Source organism: Wolffia australiana, chromosome 14 (assembly GCF_029677425.1).
Source record: "Wolffia australiana isolate 7733 chromosome 14, ASM2967742v1".
In the NCBI taxonomy this organism is placed as follows: domain Eukaryota; kingdom Viridiplantae; phylum Streptophyta; class Magnoliopsida; order Alismatales; family Araceae; genus Wolffia; species Wolffia australiana.
In genome coordinates, this window is record NC_135848.1 from 3,743,579 (window position 1) to 3,759,372 (window position 15,794).

The window sequence follows — 15,794 nt, forward strand, 5'->3', positions numbered from 1 at the left end:
AAGGACATGATGATGGTTGAGTGTGTGAACGATGGTATGATAGAGATGAGATATGGGGATATAAGGAATTAAAATGCTAGTGAAAACATAATGAATGATAAACCCTAATTAAGCTAACTATGATGTCAGGAAAATAAACAACGTAAGGCAAATACACTTACCTTAGATCCTTACGTTCTGCATGGATCAGAGTGATTTGCGAGTGCCGATAAGCTCCCCCTCTTCTGCAATGCTCCTCCCCACACACCGAGGGCACCAAGAACACACTTGATGGATCTCAAAACTCACTATCTTTCAATCAGCCCACATAAGTAGGAAGCAAGTTCAGGATGAAATTCACAGTGACTCATATCTCTATTTAAAGATCAGAGGGATGGATGGAAAGAGGAGGGGAAGACAAAGCAGTGCTGAAAATTTCAACTCAATTAGAGTTGTACATCGTAAGATATGGCCGTTTGAAGTTGGAGCAATCCTAGCCCTTATTTTCTCTCTCTCCTCATCATCGTCTCTGACACTTCTTCGTATTCTGTTCGGTTGAACCATCAAATCACATAAAATTCTGTGTCTTCTCATCTTCCACGTGTGCACTTTTCGGAGTTACCACATGTACCTGTAAAAAAGCAAAAAGACAAAAGAGAATGATGCATATATTGAATTAGATTTCAATACTCTTTGCAGCTGACGTGTCATCACATCACCGTGCGCCACGTCAGTCCTTCTCTTTATTTTTATCCTCTTAAATCCTGATAGGTGCACACCATGTGTACATGTGGCATCATATGGTTCGACCACGTCGCCTGCCGCCATTTCAAAAGAAAAAAGAAAAGAGAAGAAGAAAAGTCATATTTTGTCATTTTTGTGCTTCGGCCCACGTGCACGTTTATTGCAAAAAATGACTTTTTTATTCGTCCACATCGCCCTTGCGTCAGAAAATTCAAAAGTCGATGTGTGAGTCATAATTGCAATCATCGATTCGCGAATCACGAAGCCTTGATTGTCTGGCAAAATGATTGTTTGTCGCCAATCATCAGCGCTAGTTGTGATTCGTTGCCGTTCGACGAATCGAACGGCGACACGTGGCGGCGCGAGACACAAGGGCTAAAAATTATTTTTAAATTCATATTAAATAAAATAAAATCCCTAAAATACATATAAATATATAGTTAGACTTAGAAAAATCATATCTTTCCAAATTTAATGTTGAAAATTTCCAAAAATATCATTTTCCGTCTCAGAAAATTATATTATTTTAGAATCTATTTTCAGAAAATTCCTAAAAAATGCACAAAAATATAGAAAATTTATAACATCATTTAAAAACAGATTTAATCAGTTTAAGTTGATAACATGCAAATATAAGTCGATGAAGACTTCAAACTTGTGATGGGAAATTGATACGTGTCAAACGAACGCTGTTCGACGACGAATGCACAGGTCAAATCAAGATTCATGTTCGTATTTGTTCGTGAACTGTTCGCGAATGCTATAATAAATGGTCAAAAAACTGTATTAACACAGAGAGAGAGAGATTGCCTTTCCTCCTCTCTCTGACATAGGAAGGACCAGGGGAAGAGAGAGAAAGACAACTATTATTATATTGTAAAAAAATCCTCAAGAATGCCACCTGTTCGCAAACGGTTTATCTGTTCGCGAACCTCTTCAGATTGGATTTTTTTGTTCGTGTTCGTGTTCGTTCACATGTTCGAAACAAAAGAAATTTTTTTCTCCATCCCTGCTTCGAACGGGGTTCAAATTCATAAGAGAGAAAGCCAGATGACATCACAACCGTCTCTTAAACGTCAACGTCATTATCAATGATGATGACTTTGAACTGGTTCTAATTTGTAAAATAGACCCGAATTGACACAGTAACCGTTTCTTAAACGTCATCATCATCGTCAATGATGACGACTTCAAAGTGGGTCTAATTTGTAAAAGAGACCCATATGACACAGTAATTGTTTCTTATACGTCATCATCATCGTTAATGATGACGACTTCGAAAAGGGTCTAATTTTTAAAAGACACCTGGATGACGCAGTAACCGTTTCTTATATGTCATTTTCATTGTCAATGATGACGACTTTGAACTGGGTCTAATTTTTAAAAGAGACCCGGATGACACAGTAAGCGTTTCTTAAGCGTCATTGTCGTCGTCAATGATGACGACTTTGAATTGGGTCTAATTTGTAAAAGAGACCCAGATGACATAGTAACTGTTTCTTAAACGTCATCCTCATTGTCAACAATGACGACTTCGAACTGGTTCTAATTCGTAAAAGAGACCCAGATGACACAGAAACCGTGTCTTAAACTTCATCATCATTGTCAACAATGATGATTTCGAACTGGTTCTAATTCATAAAAGGGACCCAGATGACGCAGTAATCGTTTCTTAAACATCATCGTCATCGTTATCAATGACGACTTAGAACTGGTTTTCTAATTCGTAAAAGAGACCCAGATGACGCAGCAATCGTTTCTTAAACGTCTTCGTCATCGTCAACGATGACGACATCATACTGGTTCTAATTAGACATGGTTGTTTTGTTATGTTCGTTTGAAACGAACAAAAAATTTGCACAGAAGAACCACACATGGTCTTGTTCTTTGTTATGTTCTCTTTTGTGCAAAAATTAGAATAGCTTTTTCGCACAATTTGCACAATTCGAACAAAATACGCACAATTTGGACAAAATTTGTACACACCGTAAACTTCGCACAAATTGCAACAAAATTCGCACAATTCGAAAAAATTCACACACATCATAAATTTCACAGAAATTGCAACAAATTTGCACAATTTGATCAAAATTATCACAATTCGAACAAAATTCGCACAATTTTTAAAATTCGCACATATTGCTACAAATTCGCACTGAATTTGCACAATTCACACAAATTCTCTGAGAAAAAAATGTTTACAGTATTTTTTCTTACTAAGAGTGGATGTATTATTAAAGAAATAATCTTAGTTATTCAAATGATCCCAATAACAAAATTTTAATTGGCATGTATTGTCTATTTGGTAATGTTATGGTTGCCATATGTTCGTGTTTATGAATCCCTGCTATCAATTGTTGGATATCCTGATAAGATTGACTTATAATTTAAAATTGACATGTTGAAGAAGCATAGAATCAGAGCCTTGATCGTTGCACTTTGGTTAAAGGCCAATGGAATAAAATTGAAAATGTTTCATAAATCCTCTTCCAATTATTTAGTGATGTCTATTCTCAAGGACTTCCATGATCAGATATGCTGTTGTTGGATTTGAATAATTTTCATTTATGTGTTATTTAGGCATACTATATTGTAACATAAAAAATACATGCAGGCGCGTGTGAGGTGGCATTACAAGACCACATGTAATGCATAGAAATATTTTAAATTATCACCATTATATATCATACAAAAAATTATCCTCAACGAAGAAACGAAGGATATTAGGAAACATAATAATCTAATACATTGTAAAATTCCTGGAATGTGAGCTCTTATTAAAAAAAGCATAATGCATCATGGTTTGGTTGTATCGATGGACAGTTTTAATTTAATGATCGAGGAATCATGAAGAATCAGGTAAAAGAAAACAGATGTGGAAATGCCCAAGGCGGAAAAAATTATACTGCTAATGAAACTTATACTGGTAATGGTAGCAGCGATGCAATGCATATACATATTTTACAATAAAAACTTTATCTGTTAGTTTTATAGATGCTGAAAATTTGTGAACTTATTTTATACATATAAGTAGAGAATTAAGGTAATTTCTTGCAGATTTGATCAAATTTAGAAAAATGCAAAACATTTGAATAAAAACAGTTCAAAAAGAAAGGTGTATACCAAAACTTCGAGGAAATGCCTAACAGACCATAACATTTTTTATATGATTTTTAGCAACTATTTTTTAACGCTTTAATCCATTCTCCATTAAGGTAAGTGAGACCATCCCAAGAGGGCTAAAGAATCTAGTGCAGAGTCCCCATAGCTGGCTCTAACCCAGAATAATCTGGATGCTGGAGGCGGCGATCAACAATCCTTGAATCGCCCTCATCGTCTGTAAAAATCTCTGCAAATGGGATCCCAAAATTAAAACGAGGCGAACAATAAGAAGGATTGATGACCAGATGAGGAAACGAACCATATGAAAGATTAAGAAATGGGGAATGAAATCTTAACGACCTGATGAAGGAAACGAACCATAAGAGAAAAATGAGAAAAGGGTTATTAAAACTTAGAGATCTGATGGCAGTCGACAATCTGGGTGAGGCAAGAGTTGGGGATAATGGAGAGGACGGGGATGACGAAGACGTAGGAGCCCCCGATGACGGTGGGAAGCCTGGTCCCGGACAAGGTCTGAAACAAAGTGTTGATACCGCTAACGAAGAGCAGGGTCTGAAAAAACCCTTACCTTGTCGTCCTGCATCCATCAGATCAAAGAATAGTGAGAGATTCACCATGGAAATAGCTTCATCAGAGATCGACAGAGATGGAGGGTCACGTCGCTTCCGCCCATGAGCGGAACTAGCATGTCGGGAATCATTACTGCAATGCACAAAGCAAGAATATAATGCTGGAAGCCGAGAACAATCACCTCACCTGCAAGATGATGATTATTATCATGGTGATGATGATATAGAGATGGGTATGATAAGGAATAGTGTTTACCCCAAGAAAGATTCGAATCGATGCAGTAATCGAAGCCTTGGAGCTGATTCATGGGAGGATGGGTGATCTCTTAATGGTGACTTATTGGATCGCGACGTTGTGCGAGATGGTTGCAACATTATCAGAATCATTCACAGTCATAGTCACAACACGATACACTCCCGGTACAAACACAAGCACCATCATCCAAAAAAATTAAACCGTTGAGCCAAAGAGAAGTCCGAATCCAGCAAGATTCCAAAAAACTGATGACAATATTCAATGAAAAAACCCACACTATCAGACTCATTCACAGTCATAGTCACAACACGATACACTCCCAGTACAAACACAAGCACCATCATCCAAAAAAACTAAACCGTAGAAAGAGATATCTGAATTACCCTAATCTTTTTATCCTTTTGCTGATGAAAGAGATACCTGAATTACGAAGGGTCTGGGGTACATTATCTCTCTCTCTCTCCCTCACCTCACTGTAGATGAGTGAGAAAATCGTCATATGAAGGAATTCCGTGTGTATATCTATCTTCCACAGCCGATAGAGAGAGCTACAAAATGAGATGTAGGCTACTTTCGAGGCTGCCATGTGGCCATCATTTATGTATGAGAAACAAAACGAAATGGATGGTTTTCAATCATCTCTTTCATTTGCTGATAGGAAGGAGCCCCTTTTTTTTATCAGAGTTGGAACTTGTAGTTGAATGGGTATGAACTATTTCTCGCTCTAGAATAGAGTAATGAACAGTGCATTGTCGTTTTCTTTAAACAGCGATGTGATCGCCGTAGTTGGGGCAATGTTGTTGACGCTATTGCCCTGTTCTGTATTACAGCGTTCCTGTTGGATTTACGTTCTGTAAGCATCGGGCATGATTTTGGACTAGTTTTATCTTCTCCTAGTAGTAGAGAAACGAAAGGGAAGGGGTATCTACTGAGAAATGAAACAAAACGGATGGTTTTCAATCATCTCTCTCATTTGCTGATGATAGAAAGATCTGAATCGTGTATGGTATGAACACGAACTAAAATCAAAAAGAAAAAAATGTACGAATAACCTTATAAATCTGATAATCTTCCGATTCCTATTTCTGCCTCTGTTCTACTCCTCATCCGACCTGGCGGCCGGAGCAGTGAGACTGACAGCCGCGACACAGTAGAGAGACAGAGAGAGAGAGGGGACTGGGAGAGCGCCGAGGGAGTAGGGAGACAGAAAAATCATGTAGAGTTTTTTTTTAAAAAATCACTAAAAAAATTCTCACAATTCGCACAATTGTGAGAACAGCAATCGTCATCCGTCACGTCACACGTCATCGTGACGGATGACGTGACGGTAATGATGACGGAATGCAGGGATAGTTACGGTGACGGTGACACGTGGTGAGGTTTACGTGACGGTGACATGACGGTGACGGGGTGCCCTGGACGCGTGACGTGACGGAACGGCCGTCACAGATGATAGCTGTAACATTATTTCTAAATACATTTAAAAAACATAAATAAGTCTAGCAATGATAAGATCAAAAAATGATGAGAGCTCGGTTTCAGTTGCAAGCCAATCTAAAATACGAGATGAGTCATTTCAGTTGAGCGAATGTCAATCAAAGTTCAAACCACAGAAATGGTAGGAAAATTAACGACAAGAAATTGATAAATTGTTTCCTCTCCCCTGACTATTCTCAACACACTCGTCGATGAAGCAGAAACGAAGAACCAGGAAATATCAGATGGCGTTCAGATGAACAAGGAAACATCAAACATGACGAATTTGGACATCAAAGTAGACAGAGGAAGGCAAACAGAAGGGAAAAGTGGTAGGAGAACAACGCTATGTGAGCTTTGAAGCATTCTGCACGACATCGCACCTATCGGAACAACACCGCGTCATCTAGCAGAACATTAGAACAACACACCATTCGAGAAAAACTTCCGGGGTCACTTCTCTACTACACTCCATTATCCGATTCCCGCTCCTAGCAAGAATCTCGTCCCGATTTCGAACAGACGAAGATGCACGGAGTAATTTCAAAACTATCGTCGAAGATTATCAAAGTTTTGGAAGCAAAAAACAAACAAGACAGTTGTAATCAAATCAACAATCCTTCCCGCCATTTCCGCACTTCGGATTCTGGAAAATGCGGTGCGAATTCAAACCTTGCAGCGTATTCTCTCCGCCGGATTGGCTTCGGTCATTCCTGAATTCTAACTAGGGAAGAACTCCACTGCAAATATGCACTATAAACAGAGAGCAGAAATGGGTCTGGTGAGTAAGGGTTTTCTCACGTCACCGGTGACGTGGACGTGACGGGACGCCCAATAGAGCGACGCGTGACGTAACGTGACAGATTTTTTGTATATGCAGGGACGCATCCCATCACTTCCGGGGCGTCACGTCCCCGACGTGCCGTTCCCTACGTACAATCGGAACCGCACACGGGTCTGTGCGAGTTCGTGTCTTTCCTGTTCGGAAAACCAAACAGAACGAGCAATTCGCACAAATTCGCACAAAAATAACAAAACCAACCACGTCCAGTTGACGCAGTAACCGTTTCTTACACGTCATCGTAATCGTCATCTTCATCGGTGACGACTTCGAACTGGTTCAAATTCGAATATTAGGGTTTCGAGGTAGAAGAAGAAGAAGAAGAGGGGGGAAGAAGAAGATCGAGAGCGATGGAGGGAGGAGGATCGTACCAGAGATTTCCGAGGGTGATGATCAGGGAGATGAAGGATGAGTACCTCAAATTCGAGCTGCGGGACACCGACGCGAGCATCGCCAACGCTCTACGGCGAGTGATCATCGCCGAAGTCCCCACCGTCGCCATCGATCTCGTCGAAATCGAGGTCAATTCCTCCGTGCTCAACGACGAGTTCATCGCCCACCGCCTTGGCTTGATCCCGCTCTGCTCTGATCGCGCCATGGAGATGCGCTTCGCCCGCGATTGCGACGCCTGCGACGGCGACGGCCCGTGCAATTACTGCTCTATTGAGTTCCATCTCAGCGTCCGCTGCGACTCTGATCAGACTTTGGACGTCACCAGCGCCGATCTGCAGTGTCTGGACCCCAGATTTCTTCCCGTCGATGTTGCTCAGCGTGCGCTGGCCGCCGAATCCTCTGCTGGATACGATGCTCCCGAACAAAGGTGGGGGAACTTGTTCTCGAAATTAAGCTCGAATGACGTTTTTTGTTGTTTCTGAAATTGATTTATTTGTTTTTTCCCTGCGTCTTCGGATCTGGGTTTCCCATTTCGTAGCCCTGTAGGCAGATTTTGATCCTTAAAATCAAGAACAGAAGCTATTGTTGCTGTTTGATGAAATTGGAATTATTGTTTGTCCCGCGTCTGTAGCGCTTCGATTCATGGGTTGGCTGATTTTGATCCAGATATCATGAACATATGCTTTTCTTGTTGTTTCTGTAATTGGAATCATTGTTTTTCCTGCATCTTCCGAGACTAGGTTTCTTCCTTTCGTAGCGATGTGATACCTCCCTGGGTATTCACGAGATGGCAGATACTGATCCACAAATCAAGAATTGAGGCTATTGTTGCTGTTTCTGTCATCAAAATCTCATCTTTTTTTTTTTGCTTTGATGGCAGAGGAATTATCATAGTCAAGCTGCGACGCGGGCAAGAACTGAGGCTCAGAGCCATTGCCAGAAAAGGAATCGGTAAGGATCATGCTAAATGGTCTCCTGCTGCTACTGTCACTTTCATGTACGAGCCAGAAATCCACATCAATGAAGATCTGATGGACACTCTGAGCGAAAGCGAGAAACTAAGCTGGATAGAGAGCAGCCCCACCAAAGTCTTCGATCTGGATCCAGACACTGACAAGGTAAGCGTCTCAAAACTACCCGAAACAGCAAATCTCTTCATCTTTCTTGATACAACATTCTAGTTTAAGGCTTCCATTATAGGGGTCAGCACAATCGAATCGTTCAATCTGGCTTTAGATGGAGTTGTTGAATTAAATCCGATCTCGATCAGTCTATCTGACAATCTGGATTGATCTATTTTAATTATCCCCATTGATGATCGAAGAGGGATATCCAGGATTAATCAGTTCTGGATCATTTTGATTGGACAATCTTGGACGGACATCCCCCTAAATGCACATTACAATTTTCTCCATATGGCACTAACCAATGATTGCCAACATAAGAGGAAATGTCCCAATTCTTTAAAAAAAAAAGAGGCAATGTCCCAAATATACCCATGCAATTAAGCGGTACTGACGCACAAGACTCAGTTTTCCTGATTTCCGTCAAGATTTCGATGGTTCTTTATGATGATTTCCCTATATTAGGAATTCATGATCTGATATAGACCGATCACAGGAGAAATACTTAACTATTTCAGATGATTATTTATGCTTGTGAAATCGTGAATAACAAGGAACTAAGACCTTAATTAGGGGTATTTGTTTTATTACTAGAATGATTGCTTTTATTTTAAGTTTTATCGGATTTGCTGTGTGACAGCGGCTGATTGAACCCACCTGCCGATTCCACATAAGGGGCCGATCAGACTGAATCAGGTCATCCTATCTGAGAGTAGCCCTCTTGATTGGATCAGCCGACTTAGTAAACTCAACGGGTCTGATCATTGATAAGGCTGCTCAATCAATTGATTCTTTTGATCTGTTCTTGATTTGATGGCCGACCCCCATTTCCAACTCTCGAAGATCAAAATTCTGGGTTCCAATAAATTTCTTGATTGTCTGAAGGTGATTGTGGTGGATCCAGAAGCCTATACCTACGATGATGAGGTCATTAAGAAGGCAGAGGCCATGGGAAAACCTGGGCTTGTGGAAATCTATGCCAGAGAGGACAGTTTCATTTTTACGGTCGAGTCCACTGGAGCCATCCCAGCTTACCAGATGGTGATCAACGCCATTGAAGTTCTTAAGCAGAAGCTGGACGCGGTACGCCTCTCGGATGATATCCAGGAGAATGACGATCAATTTGGTGACCTGACAAGGCACATTCAATGATACTGTTTTGATGATGGAGGTACTTTCTTCCTCCTAAAGATCACGACTACAAACTGTACCATTTTTCTACAATTTTTCTCTCCTTATTTTAAATTTTGAAGGAAAGAGATTTTTGGTAGTTCATCCGCAGCATTCCTTTTTATTACGTGCAGGACTCGAGAGCCGGGCACCAGTGGATAACAATTTAATGGGGAAGACCTCTTGACTCAAGTTTTGCAAACGAGTCAGAAAGTCATGATTTTGGGAATTTGGGAATTTGGGCTACGGTAGAAGAACATGCTAAATAGGGTAATTATATGCTGTCTTCTTTCTGTTACATAGATATTTTTGTAAAGCTGTTTAAATTTAATCTTGGTAAATGGATACTTAACATTAACTTGTGTTGAAGTATTTGAATTCAAAAAACGCTGCATTTTAGACCTTTCCAGAATGATTCTCTATCCATCTGATGGCATGATTGCAAATCATGTTTGGCATGATTTTGAATCAAGTTTCTTAAAAAAAAGATTGATCCTGGGTGGCGTGACTGGTGCAGTCTGAGACGTCGTCCCCCTGTCGCATGCAAGAAGCTTTCGTCATCTGAGGCTTCCTGCGCCCGGTGCTGCTACATCTATGCTAGCTCCCCGAATGCGTGTCATTGGGGGTGAGACTCACTTATAGAAGTAGTAAAAAAACCTGGACACCAAAATAATACTTTGTCCCCCTCTTATGATGACCATGATGTTGCCCTACTTCTAATATTTTTTAGGGAAATACTGTAGAGATCTTGACTGAATTCTCCTTGTTTTGCTAGTGAAATCTCCTAGATCTGGCTCTTTGTCCAGAAGAAAGTTTTTGCAATCCCTTTTTGTTCCGTACCAGATCTTCAGTCAACATCAAGTTCCAGATAGACATGGTTGTTCTGTTCTGTTCGTTTAAAACGAAAAAAAAATTCGCACAGAAGAACCGGATAGGGCCTTGTTCTTTGTTCTGTTCTTTTTTTTTTCAAAAATGAACAAAATTCGCACATTCAAACAAAACTAGAACAAAATTAGCACAAAGCAAACAAAAGAACCGTACACAGGTCTGTGCGATGTTCTGTTCGAATTTTTTTTTGTTCTGTTTGGAAAACCGAACATAACAAACAATTCACACAAAAAGAACCGAATGACCATGTCTAGTTCCAAAGTAGATTTAAGGTTTAATTTGTTGCATTGATAAACCTGCCTCAATTAAGTTTTGGAGATTCATATTGATCGTTCTGAGTTATTTTAGGATATACTAACTGGAATCACATTGTTCTTGAATTCCTCTGCAATTACAGCATAGAGTTAATGACGCCGATGAATGCATACTTATCTCCGAATTGAGAACTCTGTTAGCAGACCATTATCTCTCAGTATTTCCTAATTTTGTGTTTACACAATCCTTTTTTCCTTATCTGAGAATCTCAAAAGAGGCCCAATAGGACCACACATGAAGGGATCCACAGTGTATCCCTCATAGACATTATGGGACAAATCAGGGAAAGTGATTTGTCCCGTAATTAATATATTTTCTCTTTCAACATGTGAATAGGTTTCTAGAGGGGGTGCCAAATGAATATTATTACGAGGATATAATTCATCATCATGAGATTGTGACCAACAATAGCAAGACTGACAGAAGAGTGTGTCCTGAGGCTCATGAGCTTAATGAGTTGGTCAAGTGCTCAACATGTTGTGCACTGTTTATGAGAACAGGACTTAAGATGATGTATCAGACATAGGAAAGGTGACCATGTGAAATTGGTATCAATATTATATCTCAGTCTGTTTCTATCTCTCTCTAGTTTTATTTTTCCCTCTTTATCTATTTTTCTCTGAGTATCTCCCAATCTGTTCCCTCTCTCTATAAGTAGAATTACAGATCTATCCCTCTAATTCAATCTTCAAACTCTATTTGTATATCTATCTCCGCATGCATCTATGTCATTTTTCTTTGTATGTCTCAATATGTATTATTTACATTAATTTTATATAGTTTCAATAAGATTAATCCACATTATGAGTAATTTTACTATTGACTTAACTTATTTTTCTACTTCTCTTACATCTAAATATAATGGTCCGCTAACGTGGGAGCATTTTGTATTTTCTCACTCCGTTATAAATACATGTCCTGAAACATAAACTAAATTGTGATGGTTGAACCTCCTTCACTCTTATTTTTTCATGGTATTAGAGCCAAATGGAGTTTTCCTCTAGATTTGTTCTCTAATCCATTGTCACAATGTAGGATCTTCTTTTGAAAGCTCCACTGCAGTGTTCACCCGTGATTGCACCATCTTTCACTACCATCTGCAATTGTGGAACCCCCATTTGTGCTGTTCTTGCAATTTTTACTATCATTATGCACACCAGATTTATGCAACTTATCATTCTTGATCTTATATTGGTTATATCATAGCCATTGACTACTCAACAACATGGCCCACTAATTTATTATCGGAGCTGTCTATTTTGTCCCTAGCACTATCATCTACCTCCCATACCTCTTGAATTTCATTTAACAAGATTGAATCTTCTTCAATAATGTCAGCATATTCAATTACCTCAAAATAAATGCTTAGGAAGCATCCATTGGAATAGCTACCACTTCCCACTGCTTTCCATTATAATCATTGGCACTATGTTAGGGGTGTTGCTTTCCGTTACAACAACAGTCCGTTTCTTAGATGGTTAATTCTTATCTCTCAATTCAGCCATGGAGATATGGTAATGATATGTTGGCAATATAAGTGGCTTAGAAGCTAATCGCGCATTCTATGTCTCTTTTATAATTTTGTTATAATATATTATTATAATTCACTTTTATGGCTTTTACTGAAGTCCGTTAATGCATGATTTGTGTCACTCATATGATGAGTATGGTAAATTTTATAGTCATTAGTCTAGGGACACTAAAGACAAATAGTGGGTGCACTTTAGAGAAAGAGTTTATTCAATTGCTGTCAATCAAGACGATTCATATCACAATTGTGTAAGTTTCATTAACTAGAGACACCAAAGAAACATTGTGGACGGAGATATTGTATTTTGGCCATGATTGACAAGTCTACTCATGGGATTCCAAACGTCCTACCTTAGAAGCAACAATAAGTCTATGAAGGTGAATATGGGTCAAGGCAATAAATAAATGTCCTACCTTATAAATCAGAGATGATGTGAATAAATGCATAAATAAGTAAAAATATTACAAAATATTCTCTGCTTACTTAGGCATGCATAGTGCTAATTAGAATGACCAGTTGAGGTTTGATGCTTAACCATATCTAAGCTAATTGGAAATCTCGTGCAGATAAAGGATCATAAGTACATGGCAACCAATGGCAATAAAGGTTCAATGAGGGAATTGGCATACTTATTTAAATCACCTGGAATACAAGATGTCTCGACGTAGGGCATGCAACATTGACTGTTGATTGGGGTAAGTTAATCTTTGATTGGTTGATATGTATGATGATATAGATAATAAATTTGAAAGTCCAAGAAAGGCTATTTGTGCTTTTACAATTGTTAACTAGACTAGTTAATGGGCCTAAAGTGTGACACCCCTAAGATTTTTCAACATAAATGTATATACTTTAAGTTTGAGGACTTTTATTAAATATTCTTAAGGATGAGGACTATCACAAGATTTATCTAGGGATTTTTGTGAAAATCTCTTATACTGTATAAATAGGAGGGCACCCTAACTTGATACCCATGTGAGTCACTTTGAGTGCCCTCCCCTTCTATTCATCTTCCTAAGTGATGCTTTCAGTGAGATTAGATGGAGAGAAATTCACATTTCCAACTGTAGAGTTCGATGGGAAGAGAGGAAATCGAACACACTAAATATCATTTGGATACATCTAAATGCCAAATATCTAAACAAATTGAAGATGCTCAGTCATGAAACCAATAAATCACTTATTTTATCCATGCAAAGGTGATGGTTTGGTTTTTACATGGTTTTGGTTTTCAGATTCATCTTCAATTAGAATTCTCAACATGCTGTGAAATCAATTTCAGATGGAGTTTGATAAAGGCCGTAAAATCCAAACACCCTGCTCAATAATCTCTTTAGAAAATGTTCTTAGCCATTATCTATGATCTTGTAAATCGTTACACAAATTTGGTTAAAGGTTTGTGTAGGGGTTTAGAATATAACTCCTAGTTGACTTTTCTATGGGTTGAGTTGGACTGCTACGTGCCCCCTTCCCGACTCTGTTGATCATATGTATGCTCTTTAACTTCGAGTCTTTAAATTCCTTAGTGGGATTTTATCTAGAATATATGTTTATGTCCTAACCTATAAGGGGATGCTTCCTATTGTTCGAACCAAGGAGACACACCTTTGTTGGACCAAACTTTACAATGGCTCTCCAACAGATAGGGGACTCTAGTCGTATGCCTATATTAGGAGGATACTCTAATATGACATCTTGTAGTGATGTAGCCACACAAGTATCCTGTGGTCTTGAAGGCAGCACCACATGGTCAAGGGACCAAAAAATATCCTTATCTTTTCTACACTTATCGCAAGAAGTGTGGTCATGCCAAAGAGACTCGCTACAAGCTGTATGGTTGTGAGGACTCACCAAAGCCATTTAGTAACCGCTCTTACTTTTATTATCTCTCTACATGCAACATGTGTACTAGCCTCTCCTCTATTTCCACTTCATCATCGTCTGTGGGATATCAGCTCAATTGCAAGGAAATTGACTAAACTCCATCACATACTCCAATGCAATAACCAGGAGATCTTATCCCCCCTTCTCCACTATGTTCAAGACTTGTGTTAGGACTTATCCTTCATGCCTTCTACTTGTTTCTAGCATGATAATGCATCAGGAAAAACAACTACACTTGCTGAGGATTAGAGTAGTCTCTACATCCTTTGTCACTTTTCTTCTGTCTTTCTTGATAAAGATTCTCTCTCTTCGATGACACACCATCACCTTTGGCTTATTTACTGCTGCCTGGGTCACCCTTTCTTCTATACTCTAAAACTGATTTTCCCTCATTTTTTTCATGAAAATTTTATTTTTGAACCGTGTCATATGGAAAAGTGTATTAATTTAGTGTGCCCCTTCTGATATTGGTTCAGACTCATTTTATCCTTTCTCTCTCATTCTCAAGAATATATGGGGTCTTGCCTTGGTCCCTAGCACGCAGGGTGCACAATAGTTGACATATCTTTTGATGACTCCATTTGTTTCACATGGGTTTATCTCTTAGAAAAAAACCAACTTTAGTCGAACAATCATTTTGTTCCTTGCCCTCATTCAAAATCAGGTTCCTATATCCCCTTAACACTTCTGCTCTAATAATTCCTGAGATTATGTTAACTCCAAAACTTCTACATTCTTCACTTCTCATGGCCTCCATTAACATATTGTCCTTGTACACTTGTAGCTTGCTACCTAGTTAGTGTGATCATATTATTTTTCTGAAAAATCTTGAAAAAATGAAGATCATCCCTCAGAAAATAGGTCCAAGAAAAAAATGTTAACCTATTATTGTGAATTCATCTTTGAACGTTTGAAAATTTAAACAATACTGACTTTTACAGGGTATGATGTAACTTCATATAGGAATCAAATTTCCAAACCAATTGACCTCCATACAAAGATTTAATTTTACACAAATTTTAGAGATGAACTTGTTTTTTGGGAAAAAAATTACAGAATTATTCTTTCCCAAAGAAATACTAAAAAAATTGTTAGGACCTCACTAGGGCACCGACTGAGAGAGAAATGTACAATGCGGGATACCTTATTGAGATCAAACAAGGATTTATACTGAGAGCCAATGCCTACCTGAAAGGCTACATTGGAATGGCTTGGAGCACTCGATTCACACATGCTCTGTGATGGCAAAATTATTTTAGATTAAATCTATACTTAATTTATATTGGCATAGAGGAAACTGCCAAAATCATCATTGAGAAGTAAAATGCAAGTAAAATTCTAAACATCATCTTACTATCTCAAATTATTTTAAAATACTAAACACTATCCTCGGCCAACCCAGACATGCCATCTAATGGGCAAACAATGCGTCCCACCTGCAGTCAACTAAATTATGATTCCTTTCTCTTATTGAGATCTACCAAATTAAAACTCATCAACA

General features: G+C 38.7%; 1 protein-coding gene across 4 annotated transcripts; it reads left to right on the top strand.

Annotated features, from left to right (window-relative positions):
- The first annotated feature begins 7,291 nt into the window (after positions 1-7,291).
- On the top strand, positions 7,292-13,128 carry LOC144711671 (DNA-directed RNA polymerases II, IV and V subunit 3-like). Of its 4 annotated transcripts, none has more exons than XR_013583633.1 (5): positions 7,292-7,808; positions 8,262-8,499; positions 9,391-9,676; positions 9,810-9,945; positions 12,976-13,128. XR_013583633.1 is itself a non-coding variant. In XM_078585671.1 (4 exons), exons 1-3 carry the CDS (start codon positions 7,339-7,341, stop codon positions 9,655-9,657), a joined length of 975 nt encoding a protein of 324 aa, XP_078441797.1. In that variant the 5' UTR covers positions 7,292-7,338; the 3' UTR covers positions 9,658-9,676; positions 9,810-10,044. The 4 variants fall into 4 exon arrangements, 1 of the variants encoding a protein (XP_078441797.1); XR_013583632.1 differs by lacking the exon at positions 12,976-13,128 and adding an exon at positions 11,914-12,066; XR_013583631.1 differs by lacking the exon at positions 12,976-13,128 and adding an exon at positions 10,193-10,432.
- Positions 13,129-15,794: the final 2,666 nt, after the last annotated feature.

What these genes read in the sequence shown, in the direction of transcription:
- LOC144711671 (XM_078585671.1), top strand. Translation starts at nt 7,339, where the DNA reads ATGGAGGGAGGAGGATCGTACCAGAGATTTCCGAGGGTGATGATCAGG. An exon ending in TACGATGCTCCCGAACAAAG is followed by an intron (nt 7,809 to 8,261) that starts GTGGGGGAACTT and finishes CTTTGATGGCAG; the next exon opens with AGGAATTATCATAGTCAAGC. An exon ending in TGGATCCAGACACTGACAAG is followed by an intron (nt 8,500 to 9,390) that starts GTAAGCGTCTCA and finishes GATTGTCTGAAG; the next exon opens with GTGATTGTGGTGGATCCAGA.